Below are 17811 nucleotides of genomic sequence, written 5' to 3'. Positions count from 1 at the left end.
ACTTGGCATGAGTTTCTCAGTATCCCTTAAAATCAAATAAATATGCAAAATGTAAAAAAAAAAAAAATTGAGAAAAACAAAGCGATAAAAATACATGAATCGTTTTTGAGGTATTGAAACTAGCAGTTGATAACTCATTCTCAGGTAGGATTTTTCAATAATAAGTACTAAACATAGAAGAAATATTCAGTTGTCAGGTTAATTTATCGGCTATGGACTCATTTTATTGTATTTATATTATTGATATCTTTTCGACTTATCGATGTTATCTGCGCTAGATTATTCAAACTCATCTATAAAAAGGTCCACCATGATTGAGTAGCATAATAGGCCAAGTTAAGGTATCGTTTGCGCGAGAAGACAGCAAATTATTTGAATTCATGCCGAATACTAAAACTCTTTTATAAAATATATCCACTTTGCCGCCTCATATTTAGTAACTTATGTGTAATACACACAGTTTGCTGGCAATATATATTTCAATCACAAGGCCCCAGCCAGCATTACAATTAACAGCCGTGATCGCTATAATGCTTGGCCTGTTATGCGGCATTAAAAGACTAAACAAAATGTGAAACAATTTATTATCGTCATGAGGCAACATTTAATGAGTTATAGTTTAGTTGTGATGCGGTTTTATTGAAAAGCCGGCTTATTGAATTAGAATGCAGATATAAGTATATATATGTATACATCGATTCATGATGTTGTTAAAACAATAGAGACATAAATTTCAGCTTAACAGCGAGAAAAGCAATATAATTTTTATGTTGCTTCCTGTAGCACAAAAAAAAAAAAAATGCCATAGACTGGAAGAAGAAGTGGCAAAAAATGACAAAGGATAAGCTCAATGCGTCAAAGGACGCTTTTGTTTGTATTGTGGCACAGCATTGGAAGGGCCATAGGCGTCAAAGCACTTAACCGCTAGACACAAAGACAAAGCCCCACTCTTAACAGAGTTTGAACCTCGAACCCTCTAGTTCAAATCCAATGCCCGACAATGACAGCCATAAAATGTCTGCCCTTTATATTTTTGTTGTTGTTGTTGTTTTTGTTTTACTGGCTTCACTCTAGGCCTGGCCAAATCAAGCACTTCTGCAAGCCCATAGATTTATTTGGTTTGCCTTTTTTTCTTCTTATGGTTTTCTTTCTTTTCTCAATTTGACATTGAAGCGCATTAAGTTTGACATTCGCGTGAGTTTTCTACGCTCTGCGCCGCAATGATTATGACTCTTGAGAGTTTTTGCCACTCTCTCTGTCTCTCTCTTTTATTATTATTTTTTTTTTTTGGCATGACTTTTGCACTTTGCTGAAAGTTGGGGAAATTAATATTAGCGACTGGCGCAGATACTTTTCGTAAATTGCAATCTCATCGCATTCTTATCTCAGTGCAGCTGTTGAAGTTACGAACTAAGTGCCCTGCATGACAGGGAATCTATATAAATAACTCACGATTGAATCGACCGCTCAATACTTTTGACTTTTGCCGTTCAATGTGTGATAATCCCAAAGTATTTCAAGTTGAATCGCTTAGATACACGCATTTATAAGATACATTTATGTGAAAAGATTAAACTCTTGTTAAAGTGGCTTCACAGCAGGCGTTGATTGATTAATCATTTGTTTTGACGTTTAAGGGCAATATAATAAAATTAACTAGTTCCGCAATGATGCTATCATCCACTTCTCTAGGAAAATGCTTTTGAATTAATATAAATTAACAACAATTTATTAAAGCTATAAATAATCTAGTTCCACTGATTGCGGAATGATATTAGATTTGAGTTCACTTTTGGACTAGAATCTTTAGAGTTGTAGAAAGCTTTTTGATGAGGATTCCCATTAATATCAAAAGCTATTCATATGAATATTATTCGATAGTTTCTTCAAATAGAAATGAACTAGATCTACAATGACACTGTTATCCTTTTTCTTTACGAAAAGGTATATTATTTTTGTGCAATTAATATAAATAATACTCAGTTGATTAAAATTGTTTACAGTTTTTAATAGTTCCACTGGTTACAAAAGGTATTCATACTTGATGAACTAGTTCCGATCTGACAACATCCTTAACCCAGTTGTACCCAGCTTAAGTTATTTTCGTGATTAACATTTTCATTCATATCAAAAGCTATTTATTTGAATAGCATGCGCTATTTTTGAGTTACGTATTAAGCACGTTTTAAATAGAAATGAACTAGTTCCGCTAGTTTTAGTTTGAATATATTTGAATGCACATGCCATTTATGTGAAATCGTATTTGGCTTAAGCCACAAAACAATTGCCCGCATTACACAAAATGTCAGCTCTGGCCCCGAAGACTTGGCTTGGTAAACACGTAAGACAAATTCTATCTATATGCAATCAGCAAATATGGTCGGATGCCATACATAATGCAGGCACTTTTTCCAGGCAAGTGGAAATTATGTCAAAACAAACGCAAAACGCAAAAGCAACTCAAGTCATTCAGTTCTGTTCTGTTCAGTTCCGACTGACAGTTAGTCATTTAGTCAGTCAGTCAGTCAGTCACGAGAGGCATTTCAATTATAGGCATGCACAAATGTTCAACTAATATGATATGCAAAGCGTGAGCGAGAGAGGTATATATAGTGTGAGTGTGAGTGTGAGTGAAAGAGAGAGAGGGGTAGGGCTAGGGTTTGAAATTGTTGAGAAATCGCGTCAAAGACACGAGAGCAGCTGCCATTTATCAGAGCCCAAGCAATCTGCAAATTTCTACGCTGCACGCTTCATCTTCTTCTTTTTTCTTCTTTATTTATACGCCATTTACAAATTCTTATTGAGGGGGTTGCCACACCGGGTCGGCTTGGGGGCCGGCTTTACTTTGTGCAATTGCAGTGCAGTTTTATTTTTGCATATGTCTGGCAGCATTTGTAAGGATTTGCCATGTCTTTCTCTATCTTTCTCTCTCTGTGTGTGTGTTTGCGTTACAAGTTGACTTCATTCAAAAAAGTTAATTCATAAATCGCACAAAGCGCATAGATACGAAAGACGCACATGATAGCAGCAGTACCCAAACCCCTGCACCGATAAAAATACAAAAAATGCCATATGCAAAATGCATTTAGTCTCTAAGATAAAAGCTCGCCTGCAGCGCGGAGCGCGTGTAAAAAACCTGTGGCAAAGGGTGGCTTCCAGCGGGGTGGCTTGGTTGGCAGTTGGGCCTGGTGCCCGGTGCCTGGCGGATGGGGCGACCTATTCAAATAAAAGATTTCTATCAGGTGGCTCTTATGGCGCATGAAAGTACTTAAATTTGTTTGACTTGCATTTGCCCTGGTGTTTCGGCCTTTCTTGTTCACCATTGCGTTTCATAATGCGAACAAAGCCGCTCAGTACTAACAACTCATGACTGACGATTTGTTTGACTTGCATTCATCGGCGACGAGCGACATTTTGTTGGCAAAAGCGTTTAGCAGATTGGCTCTAAAAGATAAAAATACAATGCATCCTTAAATGTGTTAGGTCCTGAACGTGCCATAAGCCGCTTTTAAATAGCGACTACGACTCTTTCGGGGTGTCAAAGTAGCAACAAACTGTCCTTTGATTATATGGCACAAGAAACTACTCTAAGAGACACAAGCCAAGCCGCTCGCTTCTTAGTGCGATTCGCTGGCATCTCGATTGATTTAGCAATTATTATACCCTTTAATTATGTGGACTGACATTTTGGTTGGTTTAAAATCCCGCCTCGCAGATTACAAATTATCATTAAACCAATTAAACCACTTGCATACTCAAATGTTTTATTCTGTGTATTATAAAATGCTATATAACGCAGTTATAATTTAGAAACATAATACAGCATTACTTAATTAGACTTGACAAATACTAACAGAATGATGTGACAGATGTAGATAGCCAAGCGCAAGGCTGTCTCATTGCTACCACTTTCCAAACCCTTGGACGACCATGTACAAAGCGATACCAAATAGGGTGAGATGATCAATACGACTAAAATAAAAAAGCATAGATGGGCCCAATCAAGCTTCTTGGTTTTAGTTTTAGAACTCTCGAGAGTCGAGCACGTTTCTTTCAAGATCATCATAGTTGATTCCACGTTAATCAGCTCAAAGTCAATTCGACTGCCAATTGTAATGCCTGGATGAAATCGCGCCAATTTCGGTGCAGCCAAGTTTTGCTGCTCCACTCTGATCCAATACACCATATTCATGGACTCTATGGAAAGGTTATTAATTGTGAATCTATACTTTCTGTACTTTGATTTATACCTGACATATTGTGTTTCTTTCGCCAGTTTTGCCTTAGGCCTTGCATGAACTTTTTTTGCCTTTTCATATTGCGTACGGGCGTTATGCGTCGTTTCTTCTTGACTATCCGGCTCGGCCGTGGAATCTTACGAGGAGCTGAAGTTTTAATTCTTTCCAGCAGCACCCTGCTGGATATCTGATGTACATGCTCGCTGCTAAGCAGTTTTTCTAATTTATATGATTTAAACACTTTTGTGTTCGGTTTGATTCTCTTCGTTCTCTCGCGGCCAATGCGACCACCTGAGCTTGGCTGCATACCATCCTTTGAGATTTTTGTAGCCATATTCAGTTTTATCACTTGATACAGACATTGCGCACGAATAAGTTCAAAGACATCAGCTGGGGGTATATTCTGCTCAGCTGGGGCGACTTTTGGCTGTTTTTCTTGTACTTCGATAAAGTATGGCTCCTCGTAATTGTATATATTAATGCCCAATTCAGCAATATGTTTGTTCTGTACCCCAATCAATTCACCATTGGTGGTTAGCCATGTGGTTTTTCCGGCATTGGGTTTCTTAAATATCCACGAATTTGTTTTTTTAACTGTTTCTCCCTTGCGCTTGGCTTGGCGACGAGACTCCTCGGGGCCCAAACATTGTTTGCAGGCTGTACGTTTCTTTGAGATTTCGATCAACCATATTATTCATATTATTATAGGTTCTCCAGTACCTACCATCGTTTATAATGTGTATACCCTATGCGAGTAATGCTTCCTGTATGTTTTTGAGAAAAAGCAAACTCTCAAAATTATAAAATAAACTATTTCTGTTCAGACTGAACTATGACTAAATTCTGAATCTAAAAAGCGTAGGTATTTATATATTTTCAAAAAGTTCCTATGTGTTTAACTCTAAAGAAACGGAGGAATTTATCATTTTTATATCAAAGGATAAATAAATAATAAAATAAATAAATAAGAAAACACTTAATAATAAATATGAATAACTGGTACATTATTTATGATAAAAATAATTCAAATTGACTTCTTTGTTAAATTAAATAGCTTAAAATAAAAATATAGACAAGTGAAGAAATAGTTTCAGACTTTCAACCTTAATTATGATTACCTTTATATTTTTTTCTATTATCATAATAGACATTTTATTATGTGTTATAAATCATAATTGATATTCTAAAATACTTTAAATTCGTAACTTTTTATATACATTTTTAATATGCTTTAAATTCCGCCCATACTCTCCTCTACACCTTAAATATGGCATATATATTCAGAGTTGAGTCCTTGTGGCATTGTCGCCATAGAAAATCGAATCATTGTTAGCATCTGTTTGGGTAATACTCATGAATCATTCATGAAACGTTTGCACAAAATGCAAATCGGGTTAAATCCTTACAACAAACAAAAGCCGCACGCACACAAAAACGCCGACTAAACAATGTAAAATGTTAAATAATTATTTAAAACAGCTGCGGGAGCTAACGAATGCAACAAAACACAATATACATTTATTTACTGTTTACTTTTTGGCCGTAAATTTATGGCCTAATGCAGCTGCCCTCGCACCAATCGACTTATATTTCTCTTGCTTTCATTTTATAAAAATTAGAGCTTTGCATTTTTTTTACATAAAAAAATCATATACGCTGCGCATTACATTTTAAAGTTTCTTTTAGTTAAATAAATAGTATTTTATTAAATTAATATGAGTACCTAAAATAAAGTTCCATGAAATAAATTAATAAAAAATACCATTAAAATAATTTAATAATAAATTTCTATAAAAAATCGTGTCAGACAAAAGCGAACACAATAATCTTCGGGGTAAATATGTTAACTGACAAATCGTGGCATTAAATTAAGTAAAACCTTTGGCACACATGCACACACGGCAAACAAACATAAAGCTCCTGACTAGGTGTAGGTGGCGTGGCTTTAAATTTAGAAGTAATACGAAAACTGCTGCCTCCGCCCGACTGGCAATTATACACATATTTATGAATGTACCGAGGGGCATTCGCAGTGTTTACTTCAAAGCAATTAAAAGCAAACCAGAAGCAAAGGCAGCAGGAGCAACAGCATCAGGCCCAGCGATGCGAGCGCTTTATCATATTTTGTGTTGCCCGAGTATTTGCTAAGGTTTTCGCTGGGGGGCAAGAAGTGGGTGGTTGGGTGATGGTTTTCTTTTTTTTGCAGACATATGAAAAGCCTTCCAGTAAAATGGCCACTCAGGAAACGAAGTTCGTTTATATTGTGTCAGGATATAGTATAGTAGCTTTGTGTTTGTGAATGCGAATGGAACTGGAGCGCGGTATACTGGGCAGCGGGTACTACAAAACTGGGTGCTGGACACTGGAAAATAAATATAGAACGCAGCTACGTCTGCAGTGCACAAATAAGCTTGGGGCCATAAAAGAAATACGTTTACTATGTACTAAAATTGAGTAAATGCTGCCATTACAGGCTGCAGTCAAGCCAACGAACCCCTCCACCCTAAGCCAAGCCCCAGTTTGCCCTAAAGTGGAGCCTGCTGCTTGTCTTCTATGTGCTGGGCTATTATTTTGAGTGCACAAACACACACGCACACACAACATGGCCAGCAGGGCAGTAAAAAAGACAACAATAGAATGGCCAAGCACCGGGCCTTCAATTGTTTGGCAATAATTGTGAGTGTGTGTCTGTGTGTGTGTGTGCAATATAAAGTATGGGGTGTTTGAGGCTCCGTTGCATAACTGGTCCATCAGGCCTCCGGCCAAAGAGTCTGCGTTCAATTAATCGTTTGCAGCGTTTGCTAAAATCAATTATCGCCTGTTACTGCTATTGATATCGATAATCGAATTAACCTCATTCGACAGACAGGCACAATATCGAATGCCGTTTAAGAGCTCCATGGTTCGAGCAAAGGAATTCAATCTGAGCAACAGCAACTGCCGCCAACAAAAAGCCAGAGCTGTTCGAAAAGTTTTCTGCACGAAATTTTAGAATTTTACTTCAATCAATGATAATAATAGCTACTTTTAATTTAACTTGTTTCTGACTAAAAACAATTGACATTATTGGTCAATTTGTTAAAGAAATATGTTCTTTATTGTGCATTTCTTAATTACATAATTAACTATCACGAGATGCAGCTTAGACATTGAATATGGTTCTAAGGTACATTTACAGAAATATCCTTTGGAAAAAGTATAAATATAATAACACATTATCAGGTATAGAAACAGGTTTATTATGTTAGCGCTCACTGGCAATTTTCAAAAAATGTTTTGAGCTGCTCTCGCAGAAAAAATATTCATGCCATGCTCGATGCATTTGCCGAGGCATCTAAATTGCTGTTGATTTCTTTTGCCATTTCGTCATAACAAAACCAATTGTCGGCATGCCATGGCAACGGAGAAACAACTCAAAATGATTCAATTGGATTGGAGTTTGCAAATGCGATTAGCAGCATAAATGAAAATGCCAATGAAAATGAGCTTGAAAAACCGCACTTTAAATTGTTGTGATCCCGAAGCAGAAGAAGCTAATGGAATGGAAGTGCCCCGAAATTCAACAGGAAGCAAACTGAGTTGCCACTTTGGCATCGTTTCGTATGCAAATTTACAAGCACACACACACACACACACACACTCAAACACACCCACGTCAGAGAGCTTGAGATACACAGATACACTTCAGGTAACAATCAAAGCATTTCACAGTCAAGTACTTTTTGTATTTTTTTTTTCTTTCTTCAAGTGACTTTCCACAGCCTTTTGCACTTTTGTATTGTTTGTTTAGCACTTGAGTTGCAGAGCCAACGTCTATCTATCTCTTTAATTTACAAATATTATCAGCAGTTTACTGTTGTAAAATCACAACAGTTCATAAATAATCAATCATTTACGAAAGCAAAGCTAAGCTTGAAGCGCGCGGGCTCAAACGCATTGTTTCACTATTGGTTGTATTTAATGCTGATCTAAAGTCAGTTCGAGGTCGGCATGCAAATTCAATTTCCGCATAGTGTTAAGTCATGATTTAAAAGCTTGGTATAAGTCGCACGATTGCCACAATTTTATTAAACTCAAGACCACAAATAAGTTCCAAATATATATCTATAATATCTTTAAAATGTTATATGCTCATGTTTTTCCCGCATCATGTTTCAGTATTGCCGTTCTCTTTGCTCTTCAATACCCTCTCGGCTTCCGTATAATAGTTCTTGTTGCGATTCAGCTCCAGCGAAAAGTCTGATTTCTTAACCATTATCATATTGGTAAGAAATGCACGTCGCTCCGCATTTCTTGTCTCACTACTGGAGAATATATCTGTATCTTTGTCTATGTCTTTCGTGTCATCTGCTTGGCTAGAGGTTGGCACAGTGGGCATAGAACTGGATGCCTCGTGGCCGGTATCATTTATGATATAGTGTTTGGTATTCTTAAGGAATTCCTCAGCTTCACGTAAGCGTTTGGTGAACTTTTTGTCGCGTGGCTTTTTCATCGTATGCCTATCCAATTGATCCAGCTTCGAGTAAATATTATGCAGATCCAGAAATATTTCAGCAATATCCTCGCTCAACACCTTAGAATGATGTATGTAGGAATTTAAAGATTGCTTAATTGTCTGCACCTCCTCATGCAGTTGATCAAAGGCATGCAAATCATATAGCACTTTCGGCACTACCAGGCTCATTATAGTATCAAAATCCTCGAACCGGCACACATCCTGCATCTGTTTCAGCGTCTTCTGCACAATTCGCGTCACCTCCGCCTGCTCGGGGCTGTTGGTGAGTGATAGGTTCGAGCTGCTGCTTATCTTCAGCAGCGATTCCAATCGCTTGGGCGTGCTATTGTGATCAATGTTCACTTTTGGCTCTTCAGAATCATTCGGTATTTCTGTCCAGGAATTCTGTGGTGTTTTTGAAAACATTTTGCACAATTTTTTTTCTTATTTTGGTAACTATTACATAGAATTTTGAACATATATTTGCAAGATTTATCTAAGCTAGTTTTATGAATCCTTAAAATGCTGACAGCTTAGGAAAAGGTAACTGTTAATGAGAATTAACAGGATTGAGAAAACGTTTTTGATTTCGGTTAAATATAGAAGGTTAAACGGCGTTGTCCGGGTAACAAAATTGTTGGCAGATACAAATTAGCTCGAATTGAGGCAGAGTCAACAAAAACTTTGTTTCCAATGCGGCTTGGGGCCAAAATCTCTTAGCTTCATTGATTCTTAAAAGGCGAGCAACAGTTGCCACGCTATGAAGTTGCCCGAATAAGTTAAGTGTACTTGTTATTATTAACTTCATAAAAATTGCCGCCGCTGCGAACTTTATTAAGGACAAACTTTTTTACACACATCCAATGCTGGAAATTCCAGAAAAAATAGAAGCTACATTCCTCTTGGCCAGTTTTTGTATTATGTTTTTTTCATTTGCAATGCCTGTCTAAAGAAATTTCGTGTATTTTCTATGGCCACGAGCGCTAAATCAATTGCCAAAACAGAGAGCTGCGCACTATTTCCTGCTTGCCATGTCGCTCGAACATATTTCGTAGCATTTTTATGACCCATGCAAAAAAGAAAAACAGAAAAAAATGCCTACGCACAGTTCTGCAGCAGAGGTTGTGAGTGTGTGGAGTGGTGTGGTGGATGGTGGAGGGAGGGGGGGAGGGGTATGGTTGGGAAGGGGTACGGCTGGCTATTGGTCATGCTGCTGTTCATGGCATTCCGCGCGACGCTGTGCGCTGTCAACAATCACGAACCAATTGTCTATAAATACCAGGAACGTTAAGGCAAACTCACTCACAGCACGAGCAGCAGTAGCCAACTCCCCCAACGCTAACCCCCTCAATCCCCCCCTTCGCCATTCAGAAACCAATCCCCAATCCAGTTCAGTACCAATCCCCCGCAGACTACGCACAAAACTGTCCATGGTCATGCCGTGCTCTGGCTACTGGCTGTGGTATTGGGTGCCCCATTGCAACTTCCGTTCTGTCGTTTTTCATTACATCGCATGTAACTTCCGGTTTGTTAAAGCGACACGCACTGCGACTCCCACGACTCCCACGACAGCCCCATTGTCCCCCCTCTCCGCCCGGTTCGTTGTTATGGCTGCTGACATCCGTGCAAACAAACGAACCATCGAACGTATACGTACCCGACAGCCACTAGCCAGACTCGAGTTGTCCCTATGCTGCTTTCAACCCCGCCACCAACTCCCCTTTCCGGGCGGCTCTGTTTGTCCGCACGTTTAGACTGGAAATGACAAATTCACTGTAGGTGGGCTCTTGCTCTTGGGTCTCTTGGCCGCTTCGCTTAACTCCTCCAACACGTTTGCGACTCAGCAAACACCATCATCAATTTCCGTGGGGAAATCACACAAAATTTTTAGCACAAACAAAATGTTTGCTTTTGCTACCAGCCACCGATTTTTGCATGCCACACTCTGTGGCATATCTCGGCTTATCTGACCAAATCGGTTAGGGAGGGGCGAGTTGTTTTTTCTTTTTCTTTTTTCTATTTTTGTTTTTCCCCTCTGCCAAAAGCTAAAAGAATTAGTAAATACTCGCATCGCGTACCGCCAATCGTTATTTGATTTTTCTGCTCGAGGGTTTTCCGCTGGCATTAAAGTAGCCACAAGTTGGTGACTTTATTTACCTTAAGCTTAACTAGAGTTTACTGCTTGACACGAATAAAACCATAATATAATAAAAATAATCAAAAAAATAAAAATTATATAAAAAAAAAATTGTATACAGGCTATACTTTTTTCATTGCTTGGCGCTTGCTTCGAAAGGCAGGTCCAAAGCAAAGTCGGTCTTATGAGAGTCTTCTTAACGATCTAAATTAAAATTTGTTGTTGTCTTGTCAGTGAATAAATGTGCTCTTGTCTCACCTTAGAAGGCACTAGATAGAGAAACAGCAAGAAAGAAAGGAAACGATCGATCTAAAAGATTATATAAGTTGCCATCAAAAATGTCTATGGAATCATGCGATCCCTGCGAGACCCAAACGTTAATCAGATACTAAAATGTATTTTATTAGTCAAAAGGCAGTCTAAAATCCACCGGTAAAAATCTTCGGATTATTTACAAAGTAAAGGAAAGAAAGAGAAAATGTGAAATGTTCTTTGTGGCTTGACAACCCGGAGCTAGCGCATTTCCGTATTATTGCGACACGCACTTAAGTAAAAGCCGCGCGTACACTCAACTCTAGCCAGTAGACTTGTCTTAGCTCTAGCTAATCTAACAGATTTCTTTTTAGAGCTGAGAAAAGTAACACACTTGCTCTCTCTCTAACTTTGTCTCGGGCGGCATTCACTCTGTTCTCTACTCTTTGGGCAACAAATTAACGCGAGCACTGTGAATGCTGGAGGAGTTGAAGGAGCTGCTCGGGCAGCAGCTTTGTTGGAGCGGTGAATGTAATTACTTTAATGTGACCATTTGCCGGCGTACTGCTGAGCTGGCCGTGGCCCAGATAAAGATAAACTTTTGCAATTACAACGCGTCGCAAACGAAGCAGAAATACAAAGCGCAGCGCCAACTGATGGAACTGACCAGACACAGGCGATGGGACAGCAAACTGAAGAATATATACACACACCAAAGGCTGTGGGTGGCGCAGCTCGATAGCATCGAATCAGTTTATTTTTAGTGCATTTTCCTTTTGGTGCCGGCTAATTAGTGCGCACAGTTAAGACCGTTAAACTTAAAGTCGCGTCCCATAAAATTATGCTTACTTAAATTAAATCGCACAGGCTTTAAAAAAAAAAAAAACTTTCCCAACTTACCGGCGTGTTGAAAATTCGTCCAGCAAGACAATAAAAGCTGTAAGTGCTCTAGTCGAGAGATCACAACTAGCAGATACTCTGCACAACATTGATTTTAAAGCACATTTTGAAACTGATTATATGAGGAAAGTTCTATGTATGATATAAAAGACTTAATAATCCTTTTAATATTTTAATTTTGTGAGTATTGTAAAATAAGGTGTACATGAGTATTTTCCGATGGGAAAGAATCTCTCAAAACCTCACGGTTTCCTATCTTCCTAGATCATACGGGCTTAACTATGCATTGATCACCAGTTAGTTGGTCAGTCAGTCAATCAGTCAGGACATTAATCAGGGTCAGTCATTCAAGACAAACAGTCTTATATATGCAGACATCGATAATACCCTTTTGAATCTATTTTCAATGGGTGTAGGGTATCGAAAAAAAAAAAATGAAAACAAAAAGCATATGCCAGACAAGGTTACGTAACGGCCGGAAGGAATCATGTCCCGACTTAGGTGGTCCTGACTACACATAAAGTTTTGATGACTTTTTGAAAGTTTTACGTTCTGAAGTGGGGAGCACAAATTACGCGAAAGTGCCGCGCATACCGGGGGTAAAATAGACGGCCTCTGTAGGGGCAATAACGAAAACAATAACAACAACAATGACGGCAACGTTGGCATTAAAACGTCAACAGATTGCCGAAAATTGTGCGTCAAATGACAATTTTCATGCACATAACTTAAAGCTTCAATTATATTTAAATGATTTTCCAACGGTACCCAAGTGACGGGGAAAGATTTAAAGAGTGGAGACATAGAAATTGAGTAGTACAAAAGGAGATAAATGTAAAAATGCCCAGGTTGGACAAGCTGTCTATGAGGACACCCAGAAATTGGGCCAATATGTCTTATGTTTAGTGTGACTAATTAGCGACAGGTTTTTAGCTACCTGAAACAAAAACCTTAACGATCTTTGTAGTCAGTTGATTGGCCGAAAACTGACCAACTATTATTTCTTTGCCAGATCTTAGGCAAATCGAATGCCTGTCTGACCGTAGCTTTAGGAAATTGTGTCATATACATACATACTGTATCTACAAATGAATAAACACTTTAGAAACACAAACAAAATCGAAAAAGTGATATTGGAACCAACTGGCATTTACCTGTCAAAATAAACAATACCAAATCATGGTTAGTAATTCTAGTTGCACAGTCGCATATATTGCATATATTTTGTACAAACAATGCCCATAGAAACCTGTTGCCTATTGCAAGCCTAATGAGGCGAATGCCAAAAGAGCCCAAGCTAAATCGCGTCCCACATGCCGCGTAGACAATTATGGACTGGCCAGAAAGAACACGCTCTTAAGCATAACCGAGCGCATCAACAGGCAATGCTATGATCTGTACAAGGTGGATAGAACCGAATGGCTTGTTAACGAGAACGAGTCCATTGGGGTGCAAGAGAAGCATAAACAAGAACTGGGCATAATAACGCAAGAGTTCTTCAAGCCCAGCTTTAAGGGAGCACCCGAGCCCCTGCTCGATGGTCCAGTTGTGCGGAAGGCAGTAAACATTTCCAACAGCCCCGTCTGCTGCGATGCCAAAGTATGCAATGAGAAACCAAAAGATTCGGGAGCATATAAAATACATAGTTTAAGAAATCTGCTCAACAATGAAAATGTTCAGCTAATTGACAGCAAAGAGCTGCAAAATCGCTTTAAAACTGCCGGCTCAAGAATAACGACACGAAAATACAAAGTAGACAAGGCCAAAGAGAGAACTAAGACACTAAATGAAACACGAAAAAAGACTCCACAAGAGGTTCTGCGTGCGTGCAATAGGCCAAAGTCCCAAGGGAAGGTGAAGCCGCCAAAGATGCCCTGGCGAGAGAACAAAAATATAACGCCTGACATAGAGCAGTCAACCAGGCCCAAGGCGATAAAATATAAACAGACTGATACTCTATTGCCGATAAATGAGGATGTACGAAAGTTTTATGAGAGAAATAAATGTGTCGAACCTAAGCGAAGGTTGCCAGTCGAACCAAAGAAAAATCAACAGAACAGAAACTGTGAAAATTGTCTGCAAAAAAGTGTACCTACGTCAGAGTTAAATAACAAAAAAGTAATACCACAATGGAAATTAGGTCAGGAGCTAAAAGCAAAAGTGAAATTAAACGATTCAAATAGGAAAAAGTCGGAGACGGCGCAAAAAAATTGGAAAAATGCCTTAAATATAAAACTCGATAAGATGAACAAGAAGTTACCAGTGGGCAACACAAAAAGGAGAAGCTCCAGCCATTCGAATTCTAGTTCGTCACGATCTCAGAGCTCTAGCGATCCGGATAAGACGCCGAGGCCCAATTATTCTAGCGATCCGGATAAGACGCCAACACCTCGAAGTCCTAGAAAACCGGATAGGAAGCGAAAACCTCTCACGAGTTCTGAGAACAGAGATCTAAAAGAAACTATATTTCAGAATAACAGGGTGGAGAGTCGAGAACAACATAATTTAAAGCAAACACAGAAAGCGATAGCACAACTAGAAAATTTAGGTCTATTTCTTGATAAAATTGAAAAGAATGTCAAGCCGGAAGATATATTCAATGAACAAGCAGAGGTATTGAAAAGGAAAAATATTGGAATATTGAAACAGAAAGAAAGAGTAGAGAAGGAGACCAGGGCACAAGTCAGGGATGCCAGTAAGAAAGACTTGATGGTTAATAAGAAAATAGTAAAGGGGACAAATAAACAAGGGAATGATCCTAGATATGAAACCAAAGAGATAAAACAGAAATTATTATTAGAAGATAAAATTAAACAGAAAGATAAAATAGAAAGGACAACCAAAGAAAAAGAAAAGCTTGAACAAAAAGTATTAAGGCAAAATAAACAGAAAGCGAAGACTGAAAACTATACCCACGAGCTGAATTCGAGAAGAAAAATTCTAAAGAATAACAAGAAAGTGTTAATAGAAAATAAATTAATTGAAATCGAGCAGAAAGACAAAATAAAAAACCAAATCAAAGAACAAGTCAAGGATTGCAGAAGGGTATTCGTTAAGATTAGACAACAAGGCGAACACGAGGCAGCGGATGCCAATAAGGAAAACATAAAGACGGAAGGAAAAGATTGCAGAGGAAATAAACCCAAAGAGCACTTGGAAGATTTGATAAAGAAAATCTTAAGTAGTAAACGGGAAAGAAACAGAGAAGAGGTAGATTTCGATTTTGAAAGCCTTAACTTAGAACAATTGAAAAGGCTGATTATCAAACTAAAAAATATCCACATAATAAAAAAACAATTTTCCATGGGAGGTATAAAAACAAAGAGTCTAAAGCGGCTGAAAAAGAGGTCAAGAAAAAAGTTGAGTGAATATAAAGAAGAATCAAAAGAGTTCAATATACCTAAAGAAGGTTTGTCCGGCAAATTCATAAAGCAAAAAAAAGCGCCAATCGATGGAACTGAAAATCTCAAACCAATTGCATATAATGTTGAGAAGAAGAAGACAGCTGTCGTAGAGGGTTTAAGACCAATGAGGCCGCTCTTCTCAAATAAGGAAATAGACGCGAGACGGACAGAATTGGCGAGGCAGCTGCCGGCGAATCTAAGAAAATTTTGTCAGAAATATATCGAACAGATCATCGAACATAAACTAAGCACATTGGCAGAAGCCGACAGCAGTTCCAGTATAGTCGTAAGAAGTATGCAGCTTATATTGTCATGCCCATTCAAATACCTAATCGCATAATCCATTTTTAGATTTACAGATTGCCAATGAAGTGCAGTTTGCTAAAATTCAGCCGTATCCAAAATTGGGTATACGTAGGGAGTACGATCTGTCGATAATATCAAGAGAGCTTGATTGTGTATTGTCTTTAGAGGCGCCCAATTTACGTTATGAAAGGTATTCACTTTGTGACACCATTCAGAGGTTTTTGTTTTGCCTCTATTTTTTACTTTTCATTTTTATTTTATTTATCGTGTTTGCCGAAATGAATCCAATCTATTGGCGTTGGCTGCTGCGGCGAGTAAAGTACTTTTATTTTGATAAAAAATTAATTTTGCTAAAAAAGTTAAATTTATAATTGATAATTACCTATGGTTAACAAATAAAGTATTTATGATTTGGTTTAAATAAATGTAATATTATTTTCTAACTAGTCGAACTAGATAAAATGCAGTGCTGTGCGAATATCGACAGTCGATTGGCTCGCCAGTTTTGATGTGTCTCTATATATACAATCGATTGCTTTAAATATTTGTATTTCAATGTTTAATTTAAACATGTTTCTTTAATGTTTTCTTTCAAACATTTCATTTAATAATTAATGTATGTGATTTTATGTGCATCCATACTAGCGGGTAAAGCCCGGCCTTGCCCGTGGCACTTATAAAAAATCTTAAAATCGCATTTCTACCGAGGATGCTTTGATTCTGCGAAATATGTGAAACACGTCTCAAATGATTTTTCATATAGAAAAAGGTCCACTCAAATAAATTTGAACAAAGAACTTTGAAATTCAGTTTGAGGCCAATCGGATGGTAAACAAAAAGTTTCATAAACATTTTTCGTGATTTTCTCACTATTTCATATATTTTTCCAAATGCCAAATTTAATTTATTAACTGTTTTTTCTTCTCTGTCGATAGTTTAATCGATAAATTAATCAATAGTTTTTCAAGGTTAGTTTTCTTTTGCCAGCAGAGGACCTTGTAATCTACTGAAAAATATTACCTCCAGCTCCACGCGTTTGACCACACCTCTGAGGCCTTAATTACAGTTCAGCTAGTTCGCGGTGTCTTCAACTATTTTCTGATTGGCCGCTGCCCTTTCGTTACCAACTTATAGTCCAGCTAAAATGAAAAAAAAAAGCTCAACTGGCCTGACAAACTTTTCAGTTCGTAGCCATAAACCATATTGGACTCGATGCAGCCTGTCGCGAAACAGCTGCGCTGATAGTCCAACAGGACACAAATTGCGAACGCAACGCAGGCAGAACGCAGTCTTCGCACTTAAGAAGATTAAAGACCCGTTTCGTTAGTTTCCACATGGTTTTCTTTATCAGTTTGTAGGGAATTCGCGCTCTGCGTTTACATGTGTGAGTGGGTGTTTCTTTCCAGGACTTGTGCGAACTGCTTTAAAGGTAACGCGCAATTATTTTTTCTGCTTAAACGAAAAACTGTTTCAATGTTAACATAAAAAGGAGACGTTTCCCAATTAAAATTTAAAATCATCCAATATCCATAGAGTGATAATACATAAAACTCCAGTTAGAGATATTTACACAGGAAGCCAGTTAGATGAATGCAGTTATTTGTTTGCCCCTTCAGTCGCCACGTAGTTGTCCAACTTTTCTTGCAAACAGCACCAATTTCCAATAAAATACCAGAGAGGGTGGAAAATAGCTGATACTTAGTGCTTGCGAAAAGGGGGTGGGGCGGAATGGTAAGCGGGAATGTGTCAAATCAACAGCAGCAAATTCAATTGCAAATAGTGAAACACATTGTTCTCCTGTCTCACAGTTTCGTTGACAATTTCTTTTTTTTTTTTTTTTTTTTCAATACTATGTTTCGACAGACAGTTCGTCGAGAGCGAGGGGACGTGGGAGAGGAGGTTTGGGATGCGCTTTGGGGATTTATTGAAAATGCTTCGATTTATGTTTAGTGCGATATTTGCATTTTGGCTGACAAACAAAACGCCGATGCGACAAATGCAACGGAAATATGCACTCAAAGTGTCGCAAAGGGGTGGCCGGATTAAGAAGGAATCCCAGCAATAAAATCCAGTGGGATG

At 38.2% G+C, this 17811-nt stretch overlaps 2 protein-coding genes and 1 non-coding gene across 3 annotated transcripts; 1 reads left to right on the top strand and 2 right to left on the bottom strand.

Annotated features, from left to right (window-relative positions):
• Positions 1-3738: 3738 nt before the first annotated feature.
• LOC26531290 (uncharacterized) lies at positions 3739-5113 on the bottom strand. Its single transcript, XM_015173431.3, has 3 exons — positions 4963-5113; positions 4251-4905; positions 3739-4197 (listed from the first exon to the last, which is right to left on the bottom strand). The coding sequence occupies exons 1-3, from the start codon at positions 4963-4965 to the stop codon at positions 3830-3832; spliced, it is 1026 nt and encodes a 341-aa protein (XP_015028917.1). The 5' UTR covers positions 4966-5113; the 3' UTR covers positions 3739-3829.
• A 3151-nt stretch (positions 5114-8264) lies between these two features.
• LOC6628570 (uncharacterized) lies at positions 8265-9265 on the bottom strand. The gene has a single exon (XM_002051485.4). It carries the CDS (start codon positions 9157-9159, stop codon positions 8386-8388), a length of 774 nt encoding a protein of 257 aa, XP_002051521.1. The 5' UTR covers positions 9160-9265; the 3' UTR covers positions 8265-8385.
• Positions 9266-13115: 3850 nt separating this feature from the next.
• Positions 13116-16129, top strand: LOC26531221 (uncharacterized). Its single transcript, XR_011416712.1, has 3 exons — positions 13116-13204; positions 13268-15719; positions 15778-16129. It is a non-coding gene; the product is annotated as an uncharacterized protein (transcript).
• Positions 16130-17811: the final 1682 nt, after the last annotated feature.

Source organism: Drosophila virilis, chromosome 4 (assembly GCF_030788295.1).
Source record: "Drosophila virilis strain 15010-1051.87 chromosome 4, Dvir_AGI_RSII-ME, whole genome shotgun sequence".
Classification (NCBI taxonomy): Eukaryota; Metazoa; Arthropoda; class Insecta; order Diptera; family Drosophilidae; genus Drosophila; species Drosophila virilis.
This window is presented reverse-complemented; position numbering and strand designations above follow the sequence as displayed.